The 22,952-nt window shown below is 30.7% G+C and overlaps 2 protein-coding genes across 2 annotated transcripts in view; one reads left to right on the top strand and one right to left on the bottom strand.

Moving 5' to 3' along the window:
• Nucleotides 1–22,952, bottom strand: part of LOC111623380 (protein O-glucosyltransferase 1-like) — a 98,294-nt gene that overhangs the window by 65,997 nt on the left and 9,345 nt on the right. Inside the window, exons 4-9 of the mRNA XM_023365933.1 lie at nucleotides 22,754–22,886; nucleotides 19,962–20,080; nucleotides 17,538–17,697; nucleotides 17,220–17,446; nucleotides 16,345–16,401; nucleotides 8,901–8,977 (exon numbers count right to left, since the gene is read on the bottom strand). Coding sequence (XP_023221701.1) covers nucleotides 8,901–8,977; nucleotides 16,345–16,401; nucleotides 17,220–17,446; nucleotides 17,538–17,697; nucleotides 19,962–20,080; nucleotides 22,754–22,886 — 773 coding nt within the window. The remainder of the gene's footprint in view (nucleotides 1–8,900; nucleotides 8,978–16,344; nucleotides 16,402–17,219; nucleotides 17,447–17,537; nucleotides 17,698–19,961; nucleotides 20,081–22,753; nucleotides 22,887–22,952) is intronic.
• On the top strand, nucleotides 803–1,697 carry LOC111623574. Its single transcript, XM_023366196.1, has 4 exons — nucleotides 803–932; nucleotides 1,001–1,187; nucleotides 1,256–1,391; nucleotides 1,511–1,697. The coding sequence occupies exons 1-4, from the start codon at nucleotides 851–853 to the stop codon at nucleotides 1,607–1,609; spliced, it is 504 nt and encodes a 167-aa protein (XP_023221964.1). The 5' UTR covers nucleotides 803–850; the 3' UTR covers nucleotides 1,610–1,697.

The raw sequence follows: 22,952 nt of genomic DNA, 5'->3' as shown, positions 1-22,952 counted from the left end.
ACTCCGTATAGCACCTGGAAGTAGGTAGAACGCTGATTTCGGAGGCGTAGTATCACATATAGAGGTATGGTTCCATTGACTTTTCTTTGATATTATTGCACCAGGAATGCCTCCATAGGTGATAGAACTAATGCAACTACTAATTTGATTAGTTTCAATCAAAACAGCAAATGATAAAGATGCTCTTTCTTTTAAACCATTTTCAAGTTACAAAAAATTATGAAACAACAATCATCCGAAATTATTATTATTAGACTGGAACCCCACTGGTTTTGTATAATATTTAATATCATATAAAACTAACTTCTCGTGCAAGTTTGTTTAAAACCTGCACTAATCAAAATGACCCAAAATGGCCGCCCCGTAATGTAACGTTCCAGACCTTGACTAAAACGGGACACGCGGTTTATGGACAAACGCTTTTCGTTTATTTTAAATAAAATTTTTCATCGTCTAATTTTAATCCTTTTAACAATAAATCAAAATCATGTATATAATTCTATAATCTAAGCTTCATATGTCTAAAATCATAACTTTGTACGCTTAATTTATATTGTTAAAACATGCAAATTCGTTAAATTATTAGTAGTTAACTTCTGAATGATAATCTATAAAGATATATATATATATATGCATTTACGAAGTGTAGAAAAAACTACAGGTCTATATCATCTATCAAAATACTTCCTTATTATTTATCGATTAATAAACTATTATATGAAACGTCATCACAAAACTTCAATTATTGCTGAATAGCGATATTTTAAACAAACCTTTTTAAAGATAATTTTGCTGTATCAATTAAAGGATGGATTTAACTTGTCATTAACATTATTTAAAATAATAAAACATGATATATATTATTTTAGTCTCTTTAATCTTCGCGTCATCCTCATTGATTCAGGCATCGAAACTTGATTTACAAGACTGTTGTAAGTAGATCTTTAAATGATTATTTATTAATTTCAGTCATATATTTATGAATTTAGAACAATTACAGATACTACTGCACATAATTTCTCTCTAAGTAACGTAAACATCAAAGGACTCCCTGTAAAAGCTGGAAGTAATATAACTTTAGAATTCGATGCGTTATCTTTGATGAAAGTAGAAGAAGGTACCAAAATAGAAGTCAGTATCAGTTACTATTTTCTTACCTATTCTTGTTATAACAACAAATTGCTTTGGTGAGTATTCTCCTTCTGTTAATATAATCAATTTAATTTGAAATTTTGACTCATTTCCTTATTAACAGCTTCGATATCTGCAAACTAGCGAGCCAAGGTGCTATAATCTGTTTGGTTGATGGCCATCCTTGCAAATGCCCATTTCATCCTGGATATTATAAAATTCGTAACTTTGTAGCTAAAATGCCAGCATCACCAATTTGGGTAACGTGTACCATTTATTTTTATATATTGTAAATTGCTTGTAGATAAAATTATATAGCAATGTCATACATGCTTTTAATCGTGATTGCTTCAACAGATATTATTTTTTTTAAATATAGTTTACGAGTATTAAAGTAACTGTCCGAATTAAAGCGTATGATCCTTCAGGAAAACTAATAGGATGCATCAAAGCTAAAAATGTTCCGGTAATCTATTAAAGGATACAAATGAACTTAAAAGGTTTCCCGTATAGCACGTCATAAAATAATCAATCAAAAATTTATGTATTGTTTACAATAGCGAGGTTGCGGCCGAAGTTTTCATCTTTAAAACGTAAACGTCGAACGTCGAGTGCCGCTTACAAGATAGCGGCGCTCGACGTTCGACGTTCACGTTTTACAGATGAAAACTTCGGCCGCAACCTCTCTAATATTTATGTAGTTATTCACCTGTAATAAATTAATAAAGGTCATAAATTCAATGAATAGTTTCTTTCTTTGTACTTTATTATTTAATTCTTAAATTAGATAGGGCAGAAATTTTGTTTATACGGTGAAACCTGTGTAAGCGGACTCGTAGGAACCGAAATATTTTTCCGGTTTAGAAGGTTTTTTAACATAGAAAATCACCGCGTTCCTAAGAATTTTTCCGTTTAGACAAGTTCCGTTTTATTAAGGTTCCGCTTTAGACAGGTTTTACTGTATATAAATAAAATTCATGCCAAATTCTCTTCGTGTATCTACAAGAACCCAGATAAGGTTCATGCATTTTTCGCCTTACCATCGCGCCGACATATGTAGAGTCATCACAAACCCTAACTGCAAATAATTATCCTGTATAGACTTGTGTGTGTCTTATGATGGCAAATTTATTTATCTGTACGTATATACGGCTGGTTACCTATTCTCTTCTTAAATTTTCATCACGTGGAAATGAATGTAACTGGCACAGACAATCTCCATGCACCACGTATGTACTGTACATCTTCAAACAACTTATAAAGAAACGTCTAGCCATTATAGCAGCCAAACACTGTACAACAATATCTACCTGAACTGGTTTTATAAAGCAATGCCACCGATGAAAAACTAAAAATTGCAGACCAGTAATGGATGCCAAGACATACGTTCTCTTGTGAAGAATTCAAAATACGTTCTGGAAACTTGTGGATAACTGTAAAATTTTCTTTTATAAGAAACATTAAATGGAAAATTATACAGAGATTTCATTAACCCAATTTAAAATAAAGTAACCGTTTACATTTATCTTTGTTATAATATTCGAACCAATTGACTGATTTGTTTAGGAAAAATATTTATTTCTTAAATAAATAATTATCTATTATAATTGCAATTTAAGTATATTTTTTTTTTTCGATGTTTACATTTCAGATCAAAGATTCGGAAACTTCAACAACAGACTTTCGACTTTCTTTTTATCAAATTTAAACGCAGAAGTGAAATATTTCTTGAATGAAATCATCTTTCTTAAATCTTTGGAGATTTGTACTAATGTGTAAACAACAAAACTGTATTCAAATCTTGGTTTATTTCAATACTTAAGTATTAAACCTGTGTACTTAAGATAGGTTTCCTTAGCATGTGCACTAAAAATATTGAAAAATAAACATTACTACTTATATAATGCTAAAGAAACCTTACTACTAAGAAAATAAAATCATCGGTAAAGCCTTTTCCACACTCCATTGTTTAGGATTACTCACAAAACAATACTTAGACAGGAGCAGTGGGGCCCTAGCAACTGTCCAGCGTGCCCATGTATACTCGTACATATATTAGTAAATAGAAATAGTGTTTAGTACTGTATTAACTAGTGCGATATTTGATGTCTATACCTTTCTATTTTGACTATTCAAACTTCTATTTAAGACAAATCAGGGACTGGATTTACGAAAGCGTCGTATCGCAACTTACGACGAAAGTTTGTCGTAAGTTACGACAAAATTTGGTATTCACAAAAACTTGTCGTAACCGAAAATATCGTAAATAGACGTCGTTATATACAACATAATGGACCATTTACGTCGAAATTCATCTATGCTTCTATGTACATTATTAACACTATTCATTTCTTCGCAAATTAGGTCTAATTTCCAACAATTACCTCACATAGTAATCAGTGGCGTGCCGTGACATTTGATGATAGGGAAGCTGTGTTTCTATAAGAAGCCGACTTCCAGGGGCAATCAGTCAGCAATGGTCTACGGTCCATTCATATTCGTTTGTTCGATAAGCCAGTAAAAACCGTAGACTTTTCTAAATGTATTTTTAATTAATAGATTATCTAACGCACTTAATAAATAAGCAAGTTCAATATAATTAACTCTGTTATATTAGATTTAATAGATTCTATAGCCCTCTAAATGCCAATTCTCGCATCGATAACATTTACTAATTAAAATATATCTATTAGCCGTAACTATCTCGTTATAATTTTCAATATATATTTTATATTGTGTACTAATGTTAAATTCTATTCTATTTTGATTTCCAAATTGCTTCAATTTTACGAAAGAATCGATGCGAGATTTAGGATTTTCGTGTCTTTTGCCAGCTTTACTCAAATTATTTAAATCGTCAAAGCCAATCTCATTCTACACACTAATTTTATTTGAAAATAGTAGGCAAGGCCAACAAAACAAATTTTGCATTTTTATGCATCCACAAAGCCATTTTATATCTTCATAAATTTTATCATGAAAATGTCGAACAAATTTTTTCTTTTTCATTATATGGTCTCGAGCCAAAACTTTTTGAAATAAATTTTCGATATCACAATTACATTCTAAATTGCTAGCTATAATATAAGGGCTAAAATTAAAAATAAAATTATAAAAACTTACTTGTTAAAATAAAATGTGTGATGATATACAATTATACATACCTGGTACAAAATATTCAATTGTATGAATATACTTTTAAAGAAAATTATAAATATAGTTTTGTGAAGAAACGTACATAAAAATAACATAAAATAGTCTTTACTTTTTAAATATTAAAACAATCCACCTAGTTAAAATTGCTCCCTACCAGTGGCTCGTGGATGGAATCAGAGACGGTCTTGGTAGGTGTGCGGTGCGGTGCATGCTTGCCAAATCCCGAGGGTGCCGATACCGGTTAATGTCTCTTTTGTCTCATCACTAGTATATCTCAAAGGACGCGACAGGGTTGTTGTAAATTTTAAACGTTTCTCATCATAGCTGTAAAAATCTAAATTTGTTAAACTTAAAAGTCATTTGTTTTCTAACTACTGTAATTCGTTTTAAGACCAGGTGTCCACGGAAATTTCCAAAATTTACAACTTTTACTCACTTTCATTGAACTGGAAAAATTTCTGTCTTTATTACATCTAATATTACGAAGAAATCAGTCCCACTGTACTCGGCTAGATATTGGTCCGGTTAGGCTTTTGTTTAAGTAAAATTCCGGCTCTTTCATCAGGGTTTTGTTTACGTCCCCAATTCCCTAATCGCTTAATTATTTAACTACTTCTTAAGTAGAAATAAGTCGAAACCAGTTACTTTGTACTCGAATATTTGTAGTCTCGGGAAAAAAGTGGAAAGACAAATTTTTACGACAACGGATACATAAATCGTAAATTTAAGGAAAATAAATTCTAGAGCCTTTTCTGTACCTGGTGCATCTCTCTCATTCATTAAATTTAGTTGTAAATGACGCTGTCGAAGTAACGGTTAATTTTTTAACATTATACAAGAATTGTACACGTTTTTTTCTACATCCCCTTAAAGATGGGATGTACGAAATCGTAATATCACTGGTTTAACATCGAAATCCGTGAGTAATATAAAATCGGAGAGCGGAATAAATATATCAAATATTTTAATGGATTTTTTAAACTCCTGTCAACTATACAGAACTATCGTAAAAACATACCAGTAAATTCTTATCGGTTGGGTTAAGTTATAAATCTACTCGTTATTCACGTAATCGAAATATCTAGTGGGCAGGCGGCTAACAGCCCAGAACCGGTCCTTGACAGAGTTGTAATCTTATATGTGTGCAGCTTTCACCCAAGGTCGTAGGCTTCCACCGGCTACACCGGGTGAGGTTGGTGTTCTGTAAAGCGCATGCGCAAATCTTGCTTTTCGTAATCTGAAAATACAGGAGATTACACTCCGTCACTAATATTCTAATATACAATAGCAATTTTTTGTTTTGTTTTTTTCCACGTGTAGTATAGAAATTTGTAATAAGATACATAATGCGGTTATAATAAAATATTGTGCGATTATTTTCATATAATTAAAATTAATATTTATTTATTTTTTAGAAAATATGAGGGAAGCGGCGCTTCCAACGCTTCTAATGACGGCACGCCACTGATAGTAATAGTAAAGGCAGCGCAGACACAATGCTGCATTAAGGCATGAGCATATCTGGTACCTCATCTCACTACTTATTACTAATATTTTTGTTGTAGATCTGTAATTGTATAATGCCTCTAAAGAACCTCAAGCTGGAGACACCAAAAGGGCTTGAAATAGCCCTGATCAGATGCAACAAATGCTTGAAGAGAAAAAAAATGAAAGTGTTTTAATATATTAAATTTAAAACGTTTAATATATATAGTAATAATAAAATTATTTAAGTTTCTCATGTGTTTTCTAGCATTAAAACTTGTGAAAAATACAGATAGAACTGCCATAACTGAGTTTTATCACTCAGCCAATATCAGTTTATTTTTGTATATTTTACAATACAACCTATTAAATTTTTGAAAATAAATTTTTATATTTAAAAACAATGACAAAAAAAACTATAATAATATCTTGAACTATAACAGAATTGGCTTACAATTGTTACAATTCCAAATGTAATATGAAAATTTATACAAAATATGAAGCAAAGAAAATTAAACTTGTGTTAATTATTATTAATGATTGAAGGAGACAGACAAATGCTTAAAGATTATATAAATCAAAGCTTTTTTTTACTGTAATATATACTCATTTCCAAAAGATAAGCAAAACCAATAATTTGGATTATCTCAAGAACTGCTGACCAGAACAGCATGAAACATAACATACAAGCAGAAAATTGTATTCTTTATGCAACAAAAACAATTGAGAAGAAAAAATTTTATCTAAATTATACCAAACCAAATATAATGAGAAAAGATACTAAGCATTGTTGTTAATCCTTTTTGCAAAAGAAAATGATTAATATGGAATGTGGTTCCCTTCCGCATGCACACATGATGAATAGCAATTTCTCATGCTGGTTATAATGGTGTTTATAAGCTCTGCTGGAAGCAAAATTCATTCTTGAACAATAGCACCTTGAAGATCTTGGAGTGTTCTCAGTGAAAGGCTAGAGCACCTCCACATACGAATTTCATGTAGCAAATATCTTCACTGTCCATAAAGCCATTAATAAGTTTAGCACTATGTGAAACCCTCTTAGTGTCCACAGGGCGAAAAGAGTTTAAGTATAATGTTGCCATTGACCATTATACCACTACCTACAAAATGGTCTTTTTCCGTTACGCTCATGGGACTGTTATATCAGTTTCCCATTCTCTATGGATCCTAATCATTTTGTAAACCATACCTGGACTCTTATTTACGGATTAGACAATTATGCTTATTTTTTGAACATAAGTGCATATATCTTTAGCATAACCTTTTATTGATGATAAGCAGTCTAATCTCAAAAAAATATTTAAAAACATTAATTTATTAAAGATGTTATAATTTTTTTATTATTATTATTATTTCAAAAATTTGAAATTTTGTAAATATCCTAAATACTTCATTTATTTTCCTATCCAACTAGAAATTCTGGACAATAATTCCTAACAAATTTGTCAATATGAAGTTCTGCAATACATTTATATAAAAATATAGAACAACATTTAATTGTTAATGTTTTACTCAATTTTATATTAAAACTAAATAATACATTTATTATAAAATAAATATTTATTTTATAATGTATGACAACAGAAAAAATATTTAGTATAACTCGAAGAAAACTTTAAATGCTTATATACAAGGACGTAAAGTATTACAAGCAAATAACTTGAGGACAATTTGATCAATATAAACTATATTCAGACGAGCTTTGTAACGATAACATTATGTCGCTCCTTATCCTATTTCATAAGAAACAGGAAACATCTTTATAATTTCAAACTTTAAAGAAAAAGTGTATATTTTTGAATTCTACAGAAAAAGGAAATAAACTTTCATTAAAGCATTTTTTTTATAACTTGTATCTATTAAAAGTTACCAACAGTTTAAGCTTTCGGTTGATATAAATTGTTGACCGGACAGTGTGAGATCAGGCAAATAAGAGAGCCATTGAAAGAGTCCTCCATGGGCTATCTATACGTCACCAAATTCCTGATTTAATAGGGTATGCGTATCCGTGTCGAAATGTGCGGAACATCATCTTGCTCAAATTGCATTTTTTTCTCAGATTTAGTATACATTTTCTTATAATTGAACATGCAATCGGAGAGCAGGGACTGAACAATTCGAACCAACTCAGAGCTTCAACTGTCCATAACTTTTAATAAATGCAAGTTATAGAATAATGTTTTAGATGAAAGTTTGTTATCTTTTTCTGCAGAATCCAAAATTACACACTTCCCTAGAGATTCACTTGAAATTTATAAGTTGTCCCGTTCCTGTACGAGAGGTCAAGGAATGACAATTTTTATCATTGTCACAAACCTCGTTTCAAACCAAAATAACATGAAAGATAGCAGTTTGCATCAGTCAAGATGTTCTCAAGTTATTAGCTTGCAATACTTTACATAGATGTATAAACCATTTAAAAGATGAATCGGTACATAAAATATCATTACTAAACAAATAATTTATGTATATAGAATGCAATGGAATTAAACATAAGTACGTTACTTATAAGAAAACATTAATTTCTTGCTAAATAATTATTTAGTAGTTTTTACAAAGACGTGTAATGCAATATATAAATGTTTTAATTATAGAAAGTGCGTACAACATTATTTTTGACCGTTTTATAGATATTCCAAAATACGTATTAGTATTAAAAAATAATGAAAGAATATAAGGCTGATCGGATCACAAAAATTATGCCCATTCTTAACGGCGCATAATTTTACAAGTTAAATCTTTTTAGTTTACAAATTTTACAGATGCAAAATATTATTCTATATTATTATTAAGTTATTAATAAAAATAAAATAATAATTTGCTAATAAAAACATTTAAAGATTAATTTTTATAATTTTTAATTACATAATCTTTATACTTTATTACCTGTATGCATGCTAGTGATTGGATTTATATTGTAAATTTAGAAATATTACAATAATTTACTCCAAATAATAACATCATTCGTGAATTTTTATATTAAAAATATTACAAGAAATATAAAATATAAATTTTTTTATAAAATTATAATCATTATTTATTTTTCTTCATTGTTTGAATCTGTTTATAATTAGGATTTCTCTTTGGTTTATATTTTAATAACTTACTATATTGTTTTAGAAGTTCATACCAATAGCATGATATATCTTCCATTTGTAAATGGTCCCAAATGAAGTTATATCCCCTATACAAATTACAAAAAAATAATTGTTTTTAGGTTTAAATATAAAAAATTATTATAAGGTGCCCCACAAGAGTATAAAACCGCTCAAAAAATTGGTCTTTTAAGGTCAGAACATGCACTAAAAGATAGAAATAGATTTTTTTATGTGTAATTCAGCACCTAACTTATAAGAACATAATTTTAGGAAACTAATTCGTAGCTGACTGTGAAATAACACGGAAGTCAATTTACATACCGCCACATAAGTATAGAACTGCCATCTTCCTCACAAGTTTGAAGTGTGAAAGTATTTTCTTTCGTCATGCCTCGTGGTACACATTTAACAGATTTTAAGAAAGCACAAATTGGTGCTTTGAGAAGTACTGGTTTAAGTCATCAGAAAGCAGCAAACAGCGTCAAACATTCAAAAAAGGTCATTCAGCATTATTTGTCAAATCCAGCAAATTATGGACCAAAGCGTAGAAGTGGATGTCCTTCAAAGCTTACCCTGCAAGACCGCAGATGAATTATTAATGCAGCTTCTAATTCCACAGCATACACGCATGTAAAATTTGAGAATTCAAGTACATCACGAAACCGTTTGAATGATGACGTTTACATGGCAATGTCATCATTGTTCAGTCTTGAATGAGAAGTGCTCCTGCTCTTAAGCCTGAACACAAACCTGTCCAACTCAACTTTGCTAGGAAAAATATGGCCATTAAATAAATAACTAAATGCTTACTGGAAATATTAAATAAAATAAACAAGCACCTTTCTCTCTAATCGTGTTAATTATTATTAATGATTGAAGGAGACAGACAAATGCTTAAAGATTATATAAATCAAAGGTTTTTTTACTGTAATATATACTCATTTCCAAAAGATAAGCAAAACCAATAATTTGGATTATCTCAAGAACTGCTGACCAGAACAGCATGAAACATAACATACAAGCAGAAAATTGTATTCTTTATGCAACAAAAACAATTGAGAAGAAAAAATTTTATCTAAATTATACCAAACCAAATATAATGAGAAAAGATACTAAGCATTGTTGTTAATCCTTTTTGCAAAAGAAAATGATTAATATGGAATGTGGTTCCCTTCCGCATGCACACATGATGAATAGCAATTTCTCATGCTGGTTATAATGGTGTTTATAAGCTCTGCTGGAAGCAAAATTCATTCTTGAACAATAGCACCTTGAAGATCTTGGAGTGTTCTCAGTGAAAGGCTAGAGCACCTCCACATACGAATTTCATGTAGCAAATATCTTCACTGTCCATAAAGCCATTAATAAGTTTAGCACTATGTGAAACCCTCTTAGTGTCCACAGGGCGAAAAGAGTTTAAGTATAATGTTGCCATTGACCATTATACCACTACCTACAAAATGGTCTTTTTCCGTTACGCTCATGGGACTGTTATATCAGTTTCCCATTCTCTATGGATCCTAATCATTTTGTAAACCATACCTGGACTCTTATCTACAGATTAGACAATTATGCTTATTTTTTGAACATAAGTGCATATATCTTTAGCATATCATCATAGCTGTAAAAATCTAAATTTGTTAAACTTAATAGTCATTTGTTTTCTAACTACTGTAATTCGTTTTAAGACCATGTGTATAGCACGTCATAAAATAATCAATCAAAAATTTATGTATTGTTTACAATAGCGAGGTTGCGGCCGAAGTTTTCATCTTTAAAACGTGAACGTCGAACGTCGAGTGCCGCTTACAAGATAGCGGCGCTCGACGTTCGACGTTCACGTTTTACAGATGAAAACTTCGGCCGCAACCTCTCTAATNACTTAAACTTGATTTTTATTTTTCCATATACTTTTTTGACAAACGACGTATAATCGGGAACGACGTAACTCGAAACGACGTAAGTCGAGGTATACCTGTAATTACTTAGGTTTAATCTATAAGTTTTATAAGTACGCGCATGAGCTTTAGCGTTAATTTGTAAATAAGCGACGTGAAATTTTTTCTATTTTTTCGAATACTTTGTTTGTTGTATAGTTCGAATTTTGAACTGATGATGATCAATTAAAACGATCGAAAACGTTTTTCAACGCATTAAAAGTGTGCTGGAATAGAGAAAGGTGTTTGTTTATTTTAATATGGCCATTCAATGGAATAAGGCAAGCTTTTTGTTTCATTTAGACCTATCGTGCTAGCACATGAAATAGCAATTTTTTTGTTGTATAGATAATCTTTATTTGGACAAAAAAAGTTTAATTTCAATGGGCCAGGTGGCTTAGCATTCTATTGGTGTAATTTTTATTGGTTCTATTGGTTTTATTGGTTCTATTGGTGTAATTTACAAAAAAAGCCAAGTACTTTACGCAAATGAACTTTGGTGGTGGGAGTATTATGGTTTGGGGTGCTTTTCCTGCATTGAGAAAATCAGATTTGGCATTCGTTACCTGTCACATTAACTGTGTCGACTATCAAGTTCTAAAGAACAAATTGCTGCCATACAAACATAGATTCAGAAAAATTTCTCTTATTTTTCAATAGGACAATGCATCTAGCCACGTATCACAAGATATAAAACAGTGGTTTGAAAATAAATAAATTGGGCAGTTTGTTCTCCTGATTGCAACCCTATAAATAAACATTTGGGGGATCTTGGTTGACCAAATTTATGACCAAAATCATCTATATGCCGACGTTGAACACTTAAAACAAGCAATTGTCACTGCTTAGAACTGCCTTGAGGCATCAATCATAAAAAACCTTGTTGATAGCATGCCAAATTGCATTTTCGATGTTATCAGTGAAGGTGGTATGCAAATAAATTACTAAATTAAACTATTTTATAGTATATAATTCTTTTTGCATTAATTTACTAGTCGATTCTATACTTTTATGGTGCTTAAAATCGGTTTTTTTTACAATTTCTACTGTTTGCTGCAATATAGGAAACTATGAGTTTTGACAAATTATGTTTTCATAAATCCTGAATAATATAAGAAAGATAGCTACATCTTATGTGTAATTCCTAACCTTCATATAGTAAATTTGAAGTGGTTCTATACTTTTGTGGAGCACCTTACTAAAGAAATACAGAATTTGTTTATTGTAATCACTTGAAACTAGCCAAGACTGACAATAATAAATGCATGTTAACATTAATTGGGTAAGTAAATGAGACTAAAATAAGTGGAAATTCTAGTTTATATTAAATCTGACATTAAATTGACATGTTATAATAATTAAAAAATGTATAACTTGGAGATTTATTCATTATAGTTAAGTCCATTATCCAGATAAAGGAGCAGTTTGCTAAGAGAGTACTCTTCCATCTTTCCAACATATTCCCTTATATTTTATATACAGTGAGATTCCAGTTAACAGAGCACTGTATAGCAAAACAGTCTGTTTAAATGAGTGACATATCACAGCTTTTTTAAAGCAGTAGTTCACATAAGGAAGCAGTAATCTAAGGAAGATTTATAAGGGCGTTTAATCTTATACCATGCAGAGCTCTTAATGATAGGGATCTCTATATTACAGTATCAAGATCAATGAGACAATTGAAAAGAAAGATGCAAGTAATCATATCCAAAAGATATAATAATTACATATTTGTGTAAGTAAATTTAGTTTGAATACTTATGATAGCGTATGTAGTTCACTTTCATGTGTGTAACTTATCATAACAAACCTTGACGGAAAATTACTTTATTCTTGTAATACTGTACTTATTTATTTTTATACCATACATCCCATTGTTGTGTGTATCTCCAGTAGGGTCGAATTTAATGACAATTTTACTCATTATTAGCATTTACAGTTTTAAATACGACCTCACCATAAACTGCAACTGAAGAGTCGCGAATCACATCTAAATTCAAACTTTCCAGCAAAATAAAAGTCCAAAATTATGAAGATCAAACATTTTCGGCCACTAAATTTATCAGCCTTCCTCAGGAAATACAAACTGAAAAAACCATTCTATAAATAGAACGTAGCTGCCTTGTAAATTTTTAAAAGAACGAAAACGGCTGTAACGTATCGTGTATGACATATATTATGAGTCTAGATAGTGTTTCCACTCAGATGATACATGAATGACATCAGTGTTGATGCAGGTTCCACTCCTCTCGCCTTGTAGATCTCTACTGCTTCTAAAATTTTAATACTTTGCCTGTCGAAGACCTTGTGTATTAAGCTCATTGTAGATTTACATTTTGTGTTTAAAATCAAAATACAATAAAAAGTTTTACAGTAAGCTTATAAATCCCAAACAAAAAATGTGTTATTTATTTATTTATGTTATTATTAGCCTGGCCTGGTCCCAATGGGGGAATCCTCAGATCGCTGGCATACCATGCTAAAGCCGTATTGATGTTACCTTTTAGCATGTCATATTTGTGATCCTTTAGTCTGGCTTGCAGCGATCTGTATGTGGATCCTACGTAAGATAGTAATCTGTCAAACCTCTCGTCATGTAGGGGGATGTGGTAAATCCCAGGAACCAGAGCGTCCTCCATGCCGTCCTTTGCATTTGAGAGAAGGCGGAAAATGCTGGGTTTCCTTCTATAGGTAAGGAGTATGTTTAAATTATTTGCAATCCTTCTATATATGCGATGTAGCGATGGTTTGTAGTCTAAGACCACCCGATTTGTCTCTGCTTTGTTAACATTGTTGGATGAATGAGCTAGATATTTGGATGCCAGATTGTCAATAAATGTGCGGCCATATCCGTGGTTGGATGCTACCTGTTTGAGATGTTCCAGTTCCTTGTTGGTATCCGACAATGTGTAGAATGGGAGTAGGCTCTGGCCACTAGTTTGCAGAATGCGAATGTCTTATATGACCATGGGTCTGCTGAATTGGAAGGTATGAATAGGGGAGGACATAAGTAGCTTTGCAGTAAATTGCTGTGGTGAATTTGTTATCAGCTACTTGAATCTTGATGTCTAAGAAATTAATGCTATTACAGCTTTCCTGATTACAACTTTAGCATTAATCCATAGGTGTTATTATTAAACACCTTTAACACCTCCCCAATATCAGAATGTTTTCTCCATACAATTAAAATGTCATTGATATATCAGGTGTAAAGCAGAATGTTATGTTTGATGTTTTTTAATGACCACTCCTCCAATTGTCGTAGGACCAATTCACAGAGAGCCCCTGAAATGGGGCTAACTCATGGGTACTCCACATTTTTGGATGTAGATATGCTTGTTAAAATGAAAACTGGACAAATAGCATAATAAGTGAGTAACTGCGAGTGTTATGATTGTGCCTCAGGGATAGAGCTTAGGAAGTAATCTCTCAATATGCAGAAGTAATGTTCCAACCGTACAGACAGAAATATGGAAATAAAATTCATCTCTATTTGCGTGGAAACACTATCTAGACTCATAATATACGTCCTGCGTGGAAACACATCTAGACTCATAATATATGTCATACGCGATACGTCACAGCCATTTTCGTTCTTTTAAAAATTTACAAGGCAGCTACGTTCTATTTATAGAACAGTTTTTTCAGTTTATATTTCCTGAGGAAGGCTGATAAATTTAGTGGCCAAAAATGTTCGAATTTCATAATTTTTAGACTTTTATTTTGCTGGAAAGTTTGAATTTAGGTGTGATTCGCAATTTACAGTTTTTTATAAAATTCATTCCTCCCCTTCAAAATTAAGCTTTTTGTCATTTTGTAACAGTTAAAAACATAAAAATTTCTTAAAATAAAATACAATAACAGATGGCACCACCAAAATTTTAAATGTTTCTGGGAAAGTTGAGCAACTCGTTGCTGGTTTATTATTTTTTTTATGATATAGAATCTCTGTGTAGGATACATGCTCGAACCTCGGCCATTTAAAAATTCAATTTGAGTTCTGTATTCAATTTGGTTTCTGTTCTCTAATAGGCTTTTTGAGATTAAAAATTCCATTATAGAAAGTGAGTAATTTAAAAGATTTTTTTTTTATTCTTAATAAACTGTAGTCAATTTTGTAATATTTTATAAAATATATTTATAGATTTAATATATCCTTAAAAATGATCCCAGAAAAAAAACCAATAAAAATGAATAAAAAAAGAATTGTGGGGTGTGGCTGTGTTGGAGGACACAACCGTGTGTTTTACATGAATACATGTACGTTAATAGGTAATATTTTTATGTTTCCAGCACCGTTTCACTCTATCATATGGTGTTTTATGGGTATCATTGGATTACTCTTGAGAAGCCCTTTCCAATTGTATTAAGTTTTCTTAATTTTTAACTTTAAACCATATATATTCACCATAACTATTCCACACTTATATTTTGTGTACGCAATCGATAAATACTGATGAGAGCTGTAAATTGAAACTCAAACGAGCATCATAGCTTCTTTGAGTCAAAATGTATACTAAACGGAAAGTATGTGAGGCGGTGAAACGACCTCAAAATGGCAGCGCTTCCCCCTCTGCCACGCGCGATGCGTCACAGTCTCCACTCAACATAATGAATTGTTTGATTCTTTAACTATCGAGTGGTGTAATTAAATTTTAGATGTAGATGATAGATACATAGCTGCAATGCCAAACTCTATCCCCTGATTTTGTTATCATCAGTTTTCTGAATTGCCTAACACTACGGAAGCAAATTTAAAGACGTATTCCCATCAAAAATGTATATTTTTATACAATGTAACAAAACATATCTGTATATATAGATATATTATTATTGTAGTTTTTCTTTTTAAAAAAACATAATATAACTGTAAAAGAACTCGTAACCCAAAAAGTACGTAGTTTAAAATGAAGAGGAACAGAACTGTCCGAAATGCATATTTAATAAAATATCAATAGAATAGCCCAAAAATGTCCCGCTGTGTCCAATTGAAAACATTCCCCAAAAGATGTGATAAGTCCTCAAACTAGAAGCCAATATATAAGCTTGATAGCATTAAATTCTATAAATGTACTTTAACTTTTATGCTTTAGACCAGTGTTTTTCAACCTTCTTGAATATGCGACCCCTTTACAAGTTAGAAACTTCTGGCAACCCCCCAAGACCATATTAAAACTATAACAGTGATTTTAAAAACTACGTACTGTATTTAATTTTCTTTCTGTTGAGACCTAATTATCAATTAAAAAACCAATTATACTGTAAAATAAACAGGTACAGCCTTCTACCTGAAATTGTAGGTTTTTTTTTATTGTTGTGTAGGACCTACAAACACTTGTCTTTTTCTTTTACCCGCGATCCCCCGTGTAAGGCTTTGTGACCCGCAGGTTGAAAAACATTGCTTTAGACCACGTCAGTTTGATAATATTAGACAATTGATGATAATATCCATGATCACAATAAGCAGATTCTTCTATAATTAAATAAAATATTAAAACATAATTATATAAACTAACCTTTCTGCTATCTTCTTCATTTCAACATCATTTTCTTTTGCAAAATCAAGCAGTTCTCTATTAATAAGTTACCATAATTATTATTATATTTCAATTAAAATTACATAAATTTTACATATTTTCTAAACCAAACTTATGGAATCAAAATGATACATTTTAAACATATAAATAGAACAAACTGTAATTTTTATAATTAAAATTATATATGTTTATTATAAAAATATTACTTCTTAAGTTTAAAGCACTTATTTTTTTCAAGACTTTAAGGTATTCTGTTCATTTTTATTTAAATAAAATAAATAATTTGGATATATATTTAAATAATATATCTAAAAATATATCACAATCATAGATTAAAATAAATTATAGATAGATGACAAATACAAGATATATTTTATAGTAATAGATTAAAGGTATTAAAAATTTTATTAACCGATACTTTCTGAATTAATAATTAATATTTGTAAGTCAATGGATTTGTACTTCAACAAAAACTCAAAATTCCTGACAAGTGAAAAAGATAAAGTTCAAGGACACCTTTTACATATTAGAAAGGTTTGACCAATGTTTTCAACGTAAAAACGTGTACGTCAGACGTTCAGTGCCGCCTTCCTGTGAGTATAGAAGTTCGACAATGGTGTTTGGATAGTCAGTGGAATCATGCTCGACATTCCAAACACCATTGCCAAACTTCTACACTCACAGAAAGGCAGCGCTGAACGTCCGACATACACGTTTTCGTGTTGAAAACGTCGGCAGAAACCTCTCTATTGTCTCTTTTGGGAAATTTTAAATAAATTTTCTAATTTTAATATTTTCAGTTATTATATAATCAAAGTAATATAACAACACAAAAAATAATGTATCATACTCACTTTACATTATGCAAATCTTTATTTACTGGAATGTAATGAACCCATGGTTTTAAAGCTGGATAAAAAAACTCTAACCACTCATATCCAACATGAAAAACCAGCGATTTGCAGAGAAAAAGATGCTTTAAGCGAAAACTAGCTGCTACACCACGAAAATTAAATAAATATTTATATTGACAATGATCCTCCAAAAGTACTTCTTTTGCTGGTTTAGCACCTAATGTATCCTTGAGATAAAGCAAATCGAAATTAGTTTAAAAAAAAATATTAAGAATATTTAATTATATCGTTATTTTATTAAGTATCAAATATATTTACTTTATCAGACTTCCATGCCTGATTTTTAGTATACTGAGCATCAACTAATTCAGGATGACTTCTGGATAACAGAATCAGAGGATCTCTTTCGGCACTTGTACGTGAACCACGGAAAAATGCTACAGGTTTCTTTTTCTTCCAAGGCCACTTCTTAGCAGACCTTAATAACCAGTTTTAAATAAATGATATACAGTAATAACCCGAACTTACGCGATAGGTGGGACCGAGCGATAACTGCGTAAGTTGAATTCATGTAAGTCAGAATATAATTTTGCAATTTGTGTAAAGTCCAAGTTGGATGTATGTAAGCTAATAAATGTTCTCGTTAATCTTATCTCGTCTTTTGATTTGTTCACGGTTGCAAAAAATTACCACATAGAGTCTCTCAAGTCTCCGTAGATATAACAAACAGAAATAAATAACACAAAATAAATTGTAGCTATGTGTTGATTTTGTGCAACACGTTCGAACATTTAAGCCGAACAATAGTGTGGGGGGAGTGAGTAATCAAGAGTTGCATGGCGCTCAAACTAAAGACGAATCAACAAGATTTGAAAATCGCAAAACTCTGGGTATTACTGTAATATAATTACAGTAATACCTCGACTTACACTACCCTGACTTATGCGAACCCAGAGTTTTGCGATTTAGTTATATGAAATGATTGTAATTATATTACATTTCATTTCATTCATTNTACGTGAACCACGGAAAAATGCTACAGGTTTCTTTTTCTTCCAAGGCCACTTCTTAGCAGACCTTAATAACCAGTTTTAAATAAATGATATACAGTAATACCCCGAAATTACGCGATAGGTGGGACCGAGCGATAACCGCGTAAGTCGAATTCGTGTAAGTCGGGGTATAATTTCGCAATTTGTGTAAAATCCAAGTCGGATGTATGTAAGCTAGTAAATGTTCTTGTTAATCTTATCTTGTCTTTTGATTTGTTCACGGTTGCAAGAAATCACCACATAGAGTCTCTCAAGTCTCTGTATAACAAACAGAAATCAGTAACACAAAATAAATTGTAGCTATGTGTTGATTTCGTGCGACACGTCCGAACATTTAAGCTGAACAATAGTGTGGGGAGTGAGTAATCGAGAGTTGCGTGGCGCTCAAACTAAAGACGAATCAACAAGATTTGAAAATCGCGTAACTCTGAGTTCGCGTAAGTCAGGGTAGCGTAAGTCGAGGTATTACTGTAATATAATTACAATCATTTCATATAACTAGAATCAAAAATAAATTAATTATAGTTAAATGAGAAACAATTGCAAACTAAAATTTTCAGACATTCTTAAAATTATTCTGAAACTTACTAGCCAATTCACAGATAAATAAATATTAATATAGAAATAATATATACTATTTTTTCATTACATTATGAAGTAACTAAATAACTGACCTGTTATTAATTAAATTTTACTACTCATAACTACTCTATTAAAAAGTACATTCTAATGTTATGTCCAATACTAGGTAATTTAACAATGTGATTCCAATATCATTTTAATTTCTTATATCTCCATTGGCATCAATAAAGTTACTTCTACTGACGAAACTTAACGAATAACTTCAAGTTTCTTCACTAAATTTTATTGCCTTATAATGGAGCTGTGTTGTAATATTTAATTTTCCTTTAGAACTAAATCATCCAAAACAACACTTGCACGAGCATTTTTTTCTTTTTATTAATTAGTTTTTATAGAAAATTCAATAAATATACAGTCGATCCCCCCATAACACTGTTGATTTTTCCATTTTATATGAATTCCATGTTGTATGAGTCACTTAGATTTTACAAATACATGAGCCGTTCACAGCCCGGCACACGTATTTGTAAAATCTAAGTGACTCGTACAATATGGAATTCATATAAAATGGAAAAATCAATAGTGTTATAGGGGGGTCGACTGTACATTAAAATCAACTTATTATAATAACTTTAGAACTCACCTATATTGATGATGATAACTGATTATTATTATTTTTAAATAAATAAGGCTATAATTAGTGAAAAGACTGGTTTTATTGACTCTAATATTAAAAGGATATATTGATACATTTGAACTAGTTAAAAGCATATAAACTTTTGTAAAGTCAACTATAATTAATAGACTTTTCTATAAACAATTTTTACAAATCTCTGCTAGAAAAGAATTTTAAGTTAAAACTTTTAACTTAAAAGTTTTCATGGAAGACAATATCTAGTTTTACTCCTATATGCCTTGGTATAGAAACCTTTTGGAAAATAAAATGTTTAAAATGGAACCAAATTTATACATTCATCATTATTACATATACAATAATTAAACATCATCTTATTCTCATAAAGATTTAAGTCTATATTTATAAAAAAAACAAAGTTATATATGATCATATTATATAGTATATTAAATAAAATCATTAATTCAAGCATACTTAGAAATGATTTTTCTTTGTAAATCCCATCTTCCAAGACCTGTTGGATAAAGACTAATAGCAGGTCCACCTTCCCAGAATGTCCATGCTGGATACATAATATCTAAATATTGAGATGTCTAGAAGTATTTAAATATAAATTATTCTAATGATAAAATGAACTGAATATTTTATATTGACTAAAATATGAAATAATTAGTCATTGTTTTTTTAATTTCAAAGTGTTGAATCAAACATTTTAGTTCTAAATTTCAAAGTAATCATAACTTTGTTTAATGTCCTTCCAATTTTCTAGTAATTCTCCCTTCAATAATTAAAATGAACTGATTCAAGTTGATCCAGATCATTGTATCATCTATTAAATATAGATTAACTATGTTTTTTAATTAAAACAGTAATTAATTTAGAATATTTATACCTTACACAGTAATTATATTTAAGTTTATGGTAAGAAATGAAGTAAATATTATTTAAATCAGGGGTGTCAAACTCAAACTCTTTAAGTGCCAATTTTTTGTCTCGAGTATGACAGCGGGCCAGATTAAAAATGCAAATGTAATAATACTAAGTATAAGTGAGAAGTATATAAAAAAAAAATGATTTTATTAAAAAAAAGTTATAATTTTTTTTTTAAGTAGAGACGTATTAAACCGAAATATTAGAGAGGTTGCGGCCGACGTTTTCAACGCGAAAATGTGTACATCGGACATTCAGTGCCGCCATCCTGTAAGCCTAGAAGTTTGACAATTGCATTTGGAATGTCAGTGGAATCATGCTTGACATTCCAGATGCCATTGTCAAACCTCTAGGCTTACAGGATGGTGGCGCTGAAGGTCCGACATACACGTTTTCGCATTGAAAACGTCGACCGCAATCTCTCTATTATTTTGAGGATCCAGAAATGTGACTTCTTTTACGCTTCATTATCTCCTTGATGTTTGATGTCAACGATGTTGTATTGATTTACAAAACGGACTGAAGATGTTCATCTGTAAATCTTGAATGGTATTTAGATTTAATAATCTTCACTGTTGAAAACATTTGTTCACACACACATGAACTTCCAAACATGCATAAAATGTAGGCAGCATGGTTCCTTAAGTTGGGATAGCTATTTTGATTTTTGAAGTACTTTTGTATAAAATGCCAACATTATTAAACTTACTTTTTAAGGCAGTATCACACTACAAATCTATTAGTTCCATTTGCAAGTAAGTCGGTGCTTTACCAACATCGAGCATAAATAGATCGTTAAAAAGAGGAAAGTCGTACATACTGAGCTCACAAAAATTTACAAAACAATTATCAAATTCAGCAATAAGATCAAGAAAATGGTTAGAAAAATCTGCTAATTTATTTGCTTTGTACATGCCGATCCCACGAATGCTAGGGAAATGGTCAAGTTTTTGTTCTCGTAGCTGCAACTCCCACAATTTTAATTTTATTTTGAAAGCTTGAACACTTGAGTACAGTTTCATAACAATTACATTTTTTTCCTTGAAGTTTAACGTTCAAATTATTTAAGTGTTCCATCATCCTATTAAGAATGCAAAGTCAAGCCATATTCATCACTGTGTTAAATCGGTTTGCCCTTTTCAGCCATAAACGTAACAATATGTTTATGCAATTCAAAAAATTGCTTAAGCATTGATCTGTGACTAAACCACTGTACTTCTGCAAAGTATGGAATATCTAAATATTTTTCATCAAGATCTTTTAAAAATTGTGTGAATTGGCAGTGATTTAGTCCTCTAATTCTAATAAAATTAATTGTTTTAATTATGGGATTCACATGATCCATTTTCAGCACTTTAGAGGCCAAGAGATCTTTTATTTTAATAATTTTCTGCACTCATTAAACTCCCACTTTTAATATCTCATCCATGCACATAAATGCATCATTAAATGAATTAATGTATAGACTCAGTCATAAATTACTGTTCTTAGAAATACTACATCCACACTGACATGAAAAACTTTATAGTTTTTCAGAAAATACAGTAAAACTTTTAACTTTTAATCTTATTTTAATGAATATTTTATTACGACAAACAATTTCTAAATTAATAAAAAAAAAATCTTGTTTTCCAATGATGTAAGATTGAAAATAATCAGTAATGTTATTCGTCTATCATAAAAGATGTACATTGAAAACTTTATTGGAAACTATACAAATCTAAACAAAAATTAAATGTTTCTTTAATTTTAGGTAGGAAAAAAACCACACAGAATGATAAAATTGCTGCTCTGAATGAGGTGGTTGGAACCTTATCATAGCTGTAGACCATGCTCATAAAAATATTCAAAGAAACCAATGCTCTACATATAACTCTTCACAAGATATAGCCTCCCTGAATCAGCCTGAATCTGGAAAATGAAAAATTCTGGAATAATTTCTCAGAACAATGCTAAAAATCAACTGTTTTCCACTTTATAGAGATGGTTCAAACCTCATAAAACATAAGAAACACCATTGCATCAACTACTTCCAGGGCTCCATGGAACTGTGCCCTGGAAGATGAATGCTCTGTTAAGACTATTGCACATTTAACAAGCAGCCCAGACTCATCACTATCTTGTGAAGGGTCATATGTAGACCATTGCTTCCTTTGACTTTTTTTACTTTTATGGGCATGATCTACAGTTCTGATAAGGTCCCAACCATCTAATTCAGAGCTACAATTTTACCTACAAAATTATGGACTTTTAAACAATATTTTGTATAATTCAGTGGCATTATAACTTTACCTATGATCACATTTACAGGATAAATTAAAAGTAAAATGACTTACTTTACTAAAAGAAAATACAGGATATGTCATCCAATGCTTATTAACTTGTGGCCAATCTCTAGTATTTAAAATAAATTCCATATCTGGTAATTTGTGAATAATTTCTAAAATAAAATGTTCCACTCCAGTGCATCTAAAATACATAATCGGATGTATAATTAATTTATTGTTTAATGATTTATACATGTAATTGTTTAAA

This window comes from Centruroides sculpturatus, unplaced genomic scaffold, assembly GCF_000671375.1.
Source record: "Centruroides sculpturatus isolate CEXI.00-Female unplaced genomic scaffold, Cexi_2.0 scaffold84, whole genome shotgun sequence".
In the NCBI taxonomy this organism is placed as follows: domain Eukaryota; kingdom Metazoa; phylum Arthropoda; class Arachnida; order Scorpiones; family Buthidae; genus Centruroides; species Centruroides sculpturatus.
Note: the sequence above shows the minus strand (reverse complement) of the source record. Positions and strands in the feature narration are given on the sequence as shown.

Coding starts and splice junctions, on each gene's coding strand:
- LOC111623574 (XM_023366196.1), top strand. CDS start 851: ATGATATATATTATTTTAGTCTCTTTAATCTTCGCGTCATCCTCATTG. Junction 933..1,000: donor ACTTGATTTACAAGACTGTT/GTAAGTAGATCT, acceptor GAACAATTACAG/ATACTACTGCACATAATTTC. Junction 1,188..1,255: donor TATAACAACAAATTGCTTTG/GTGAGTATTCTC, acceptor CCTTATTAACAG/CTTCGATATCTGCAAACTAG.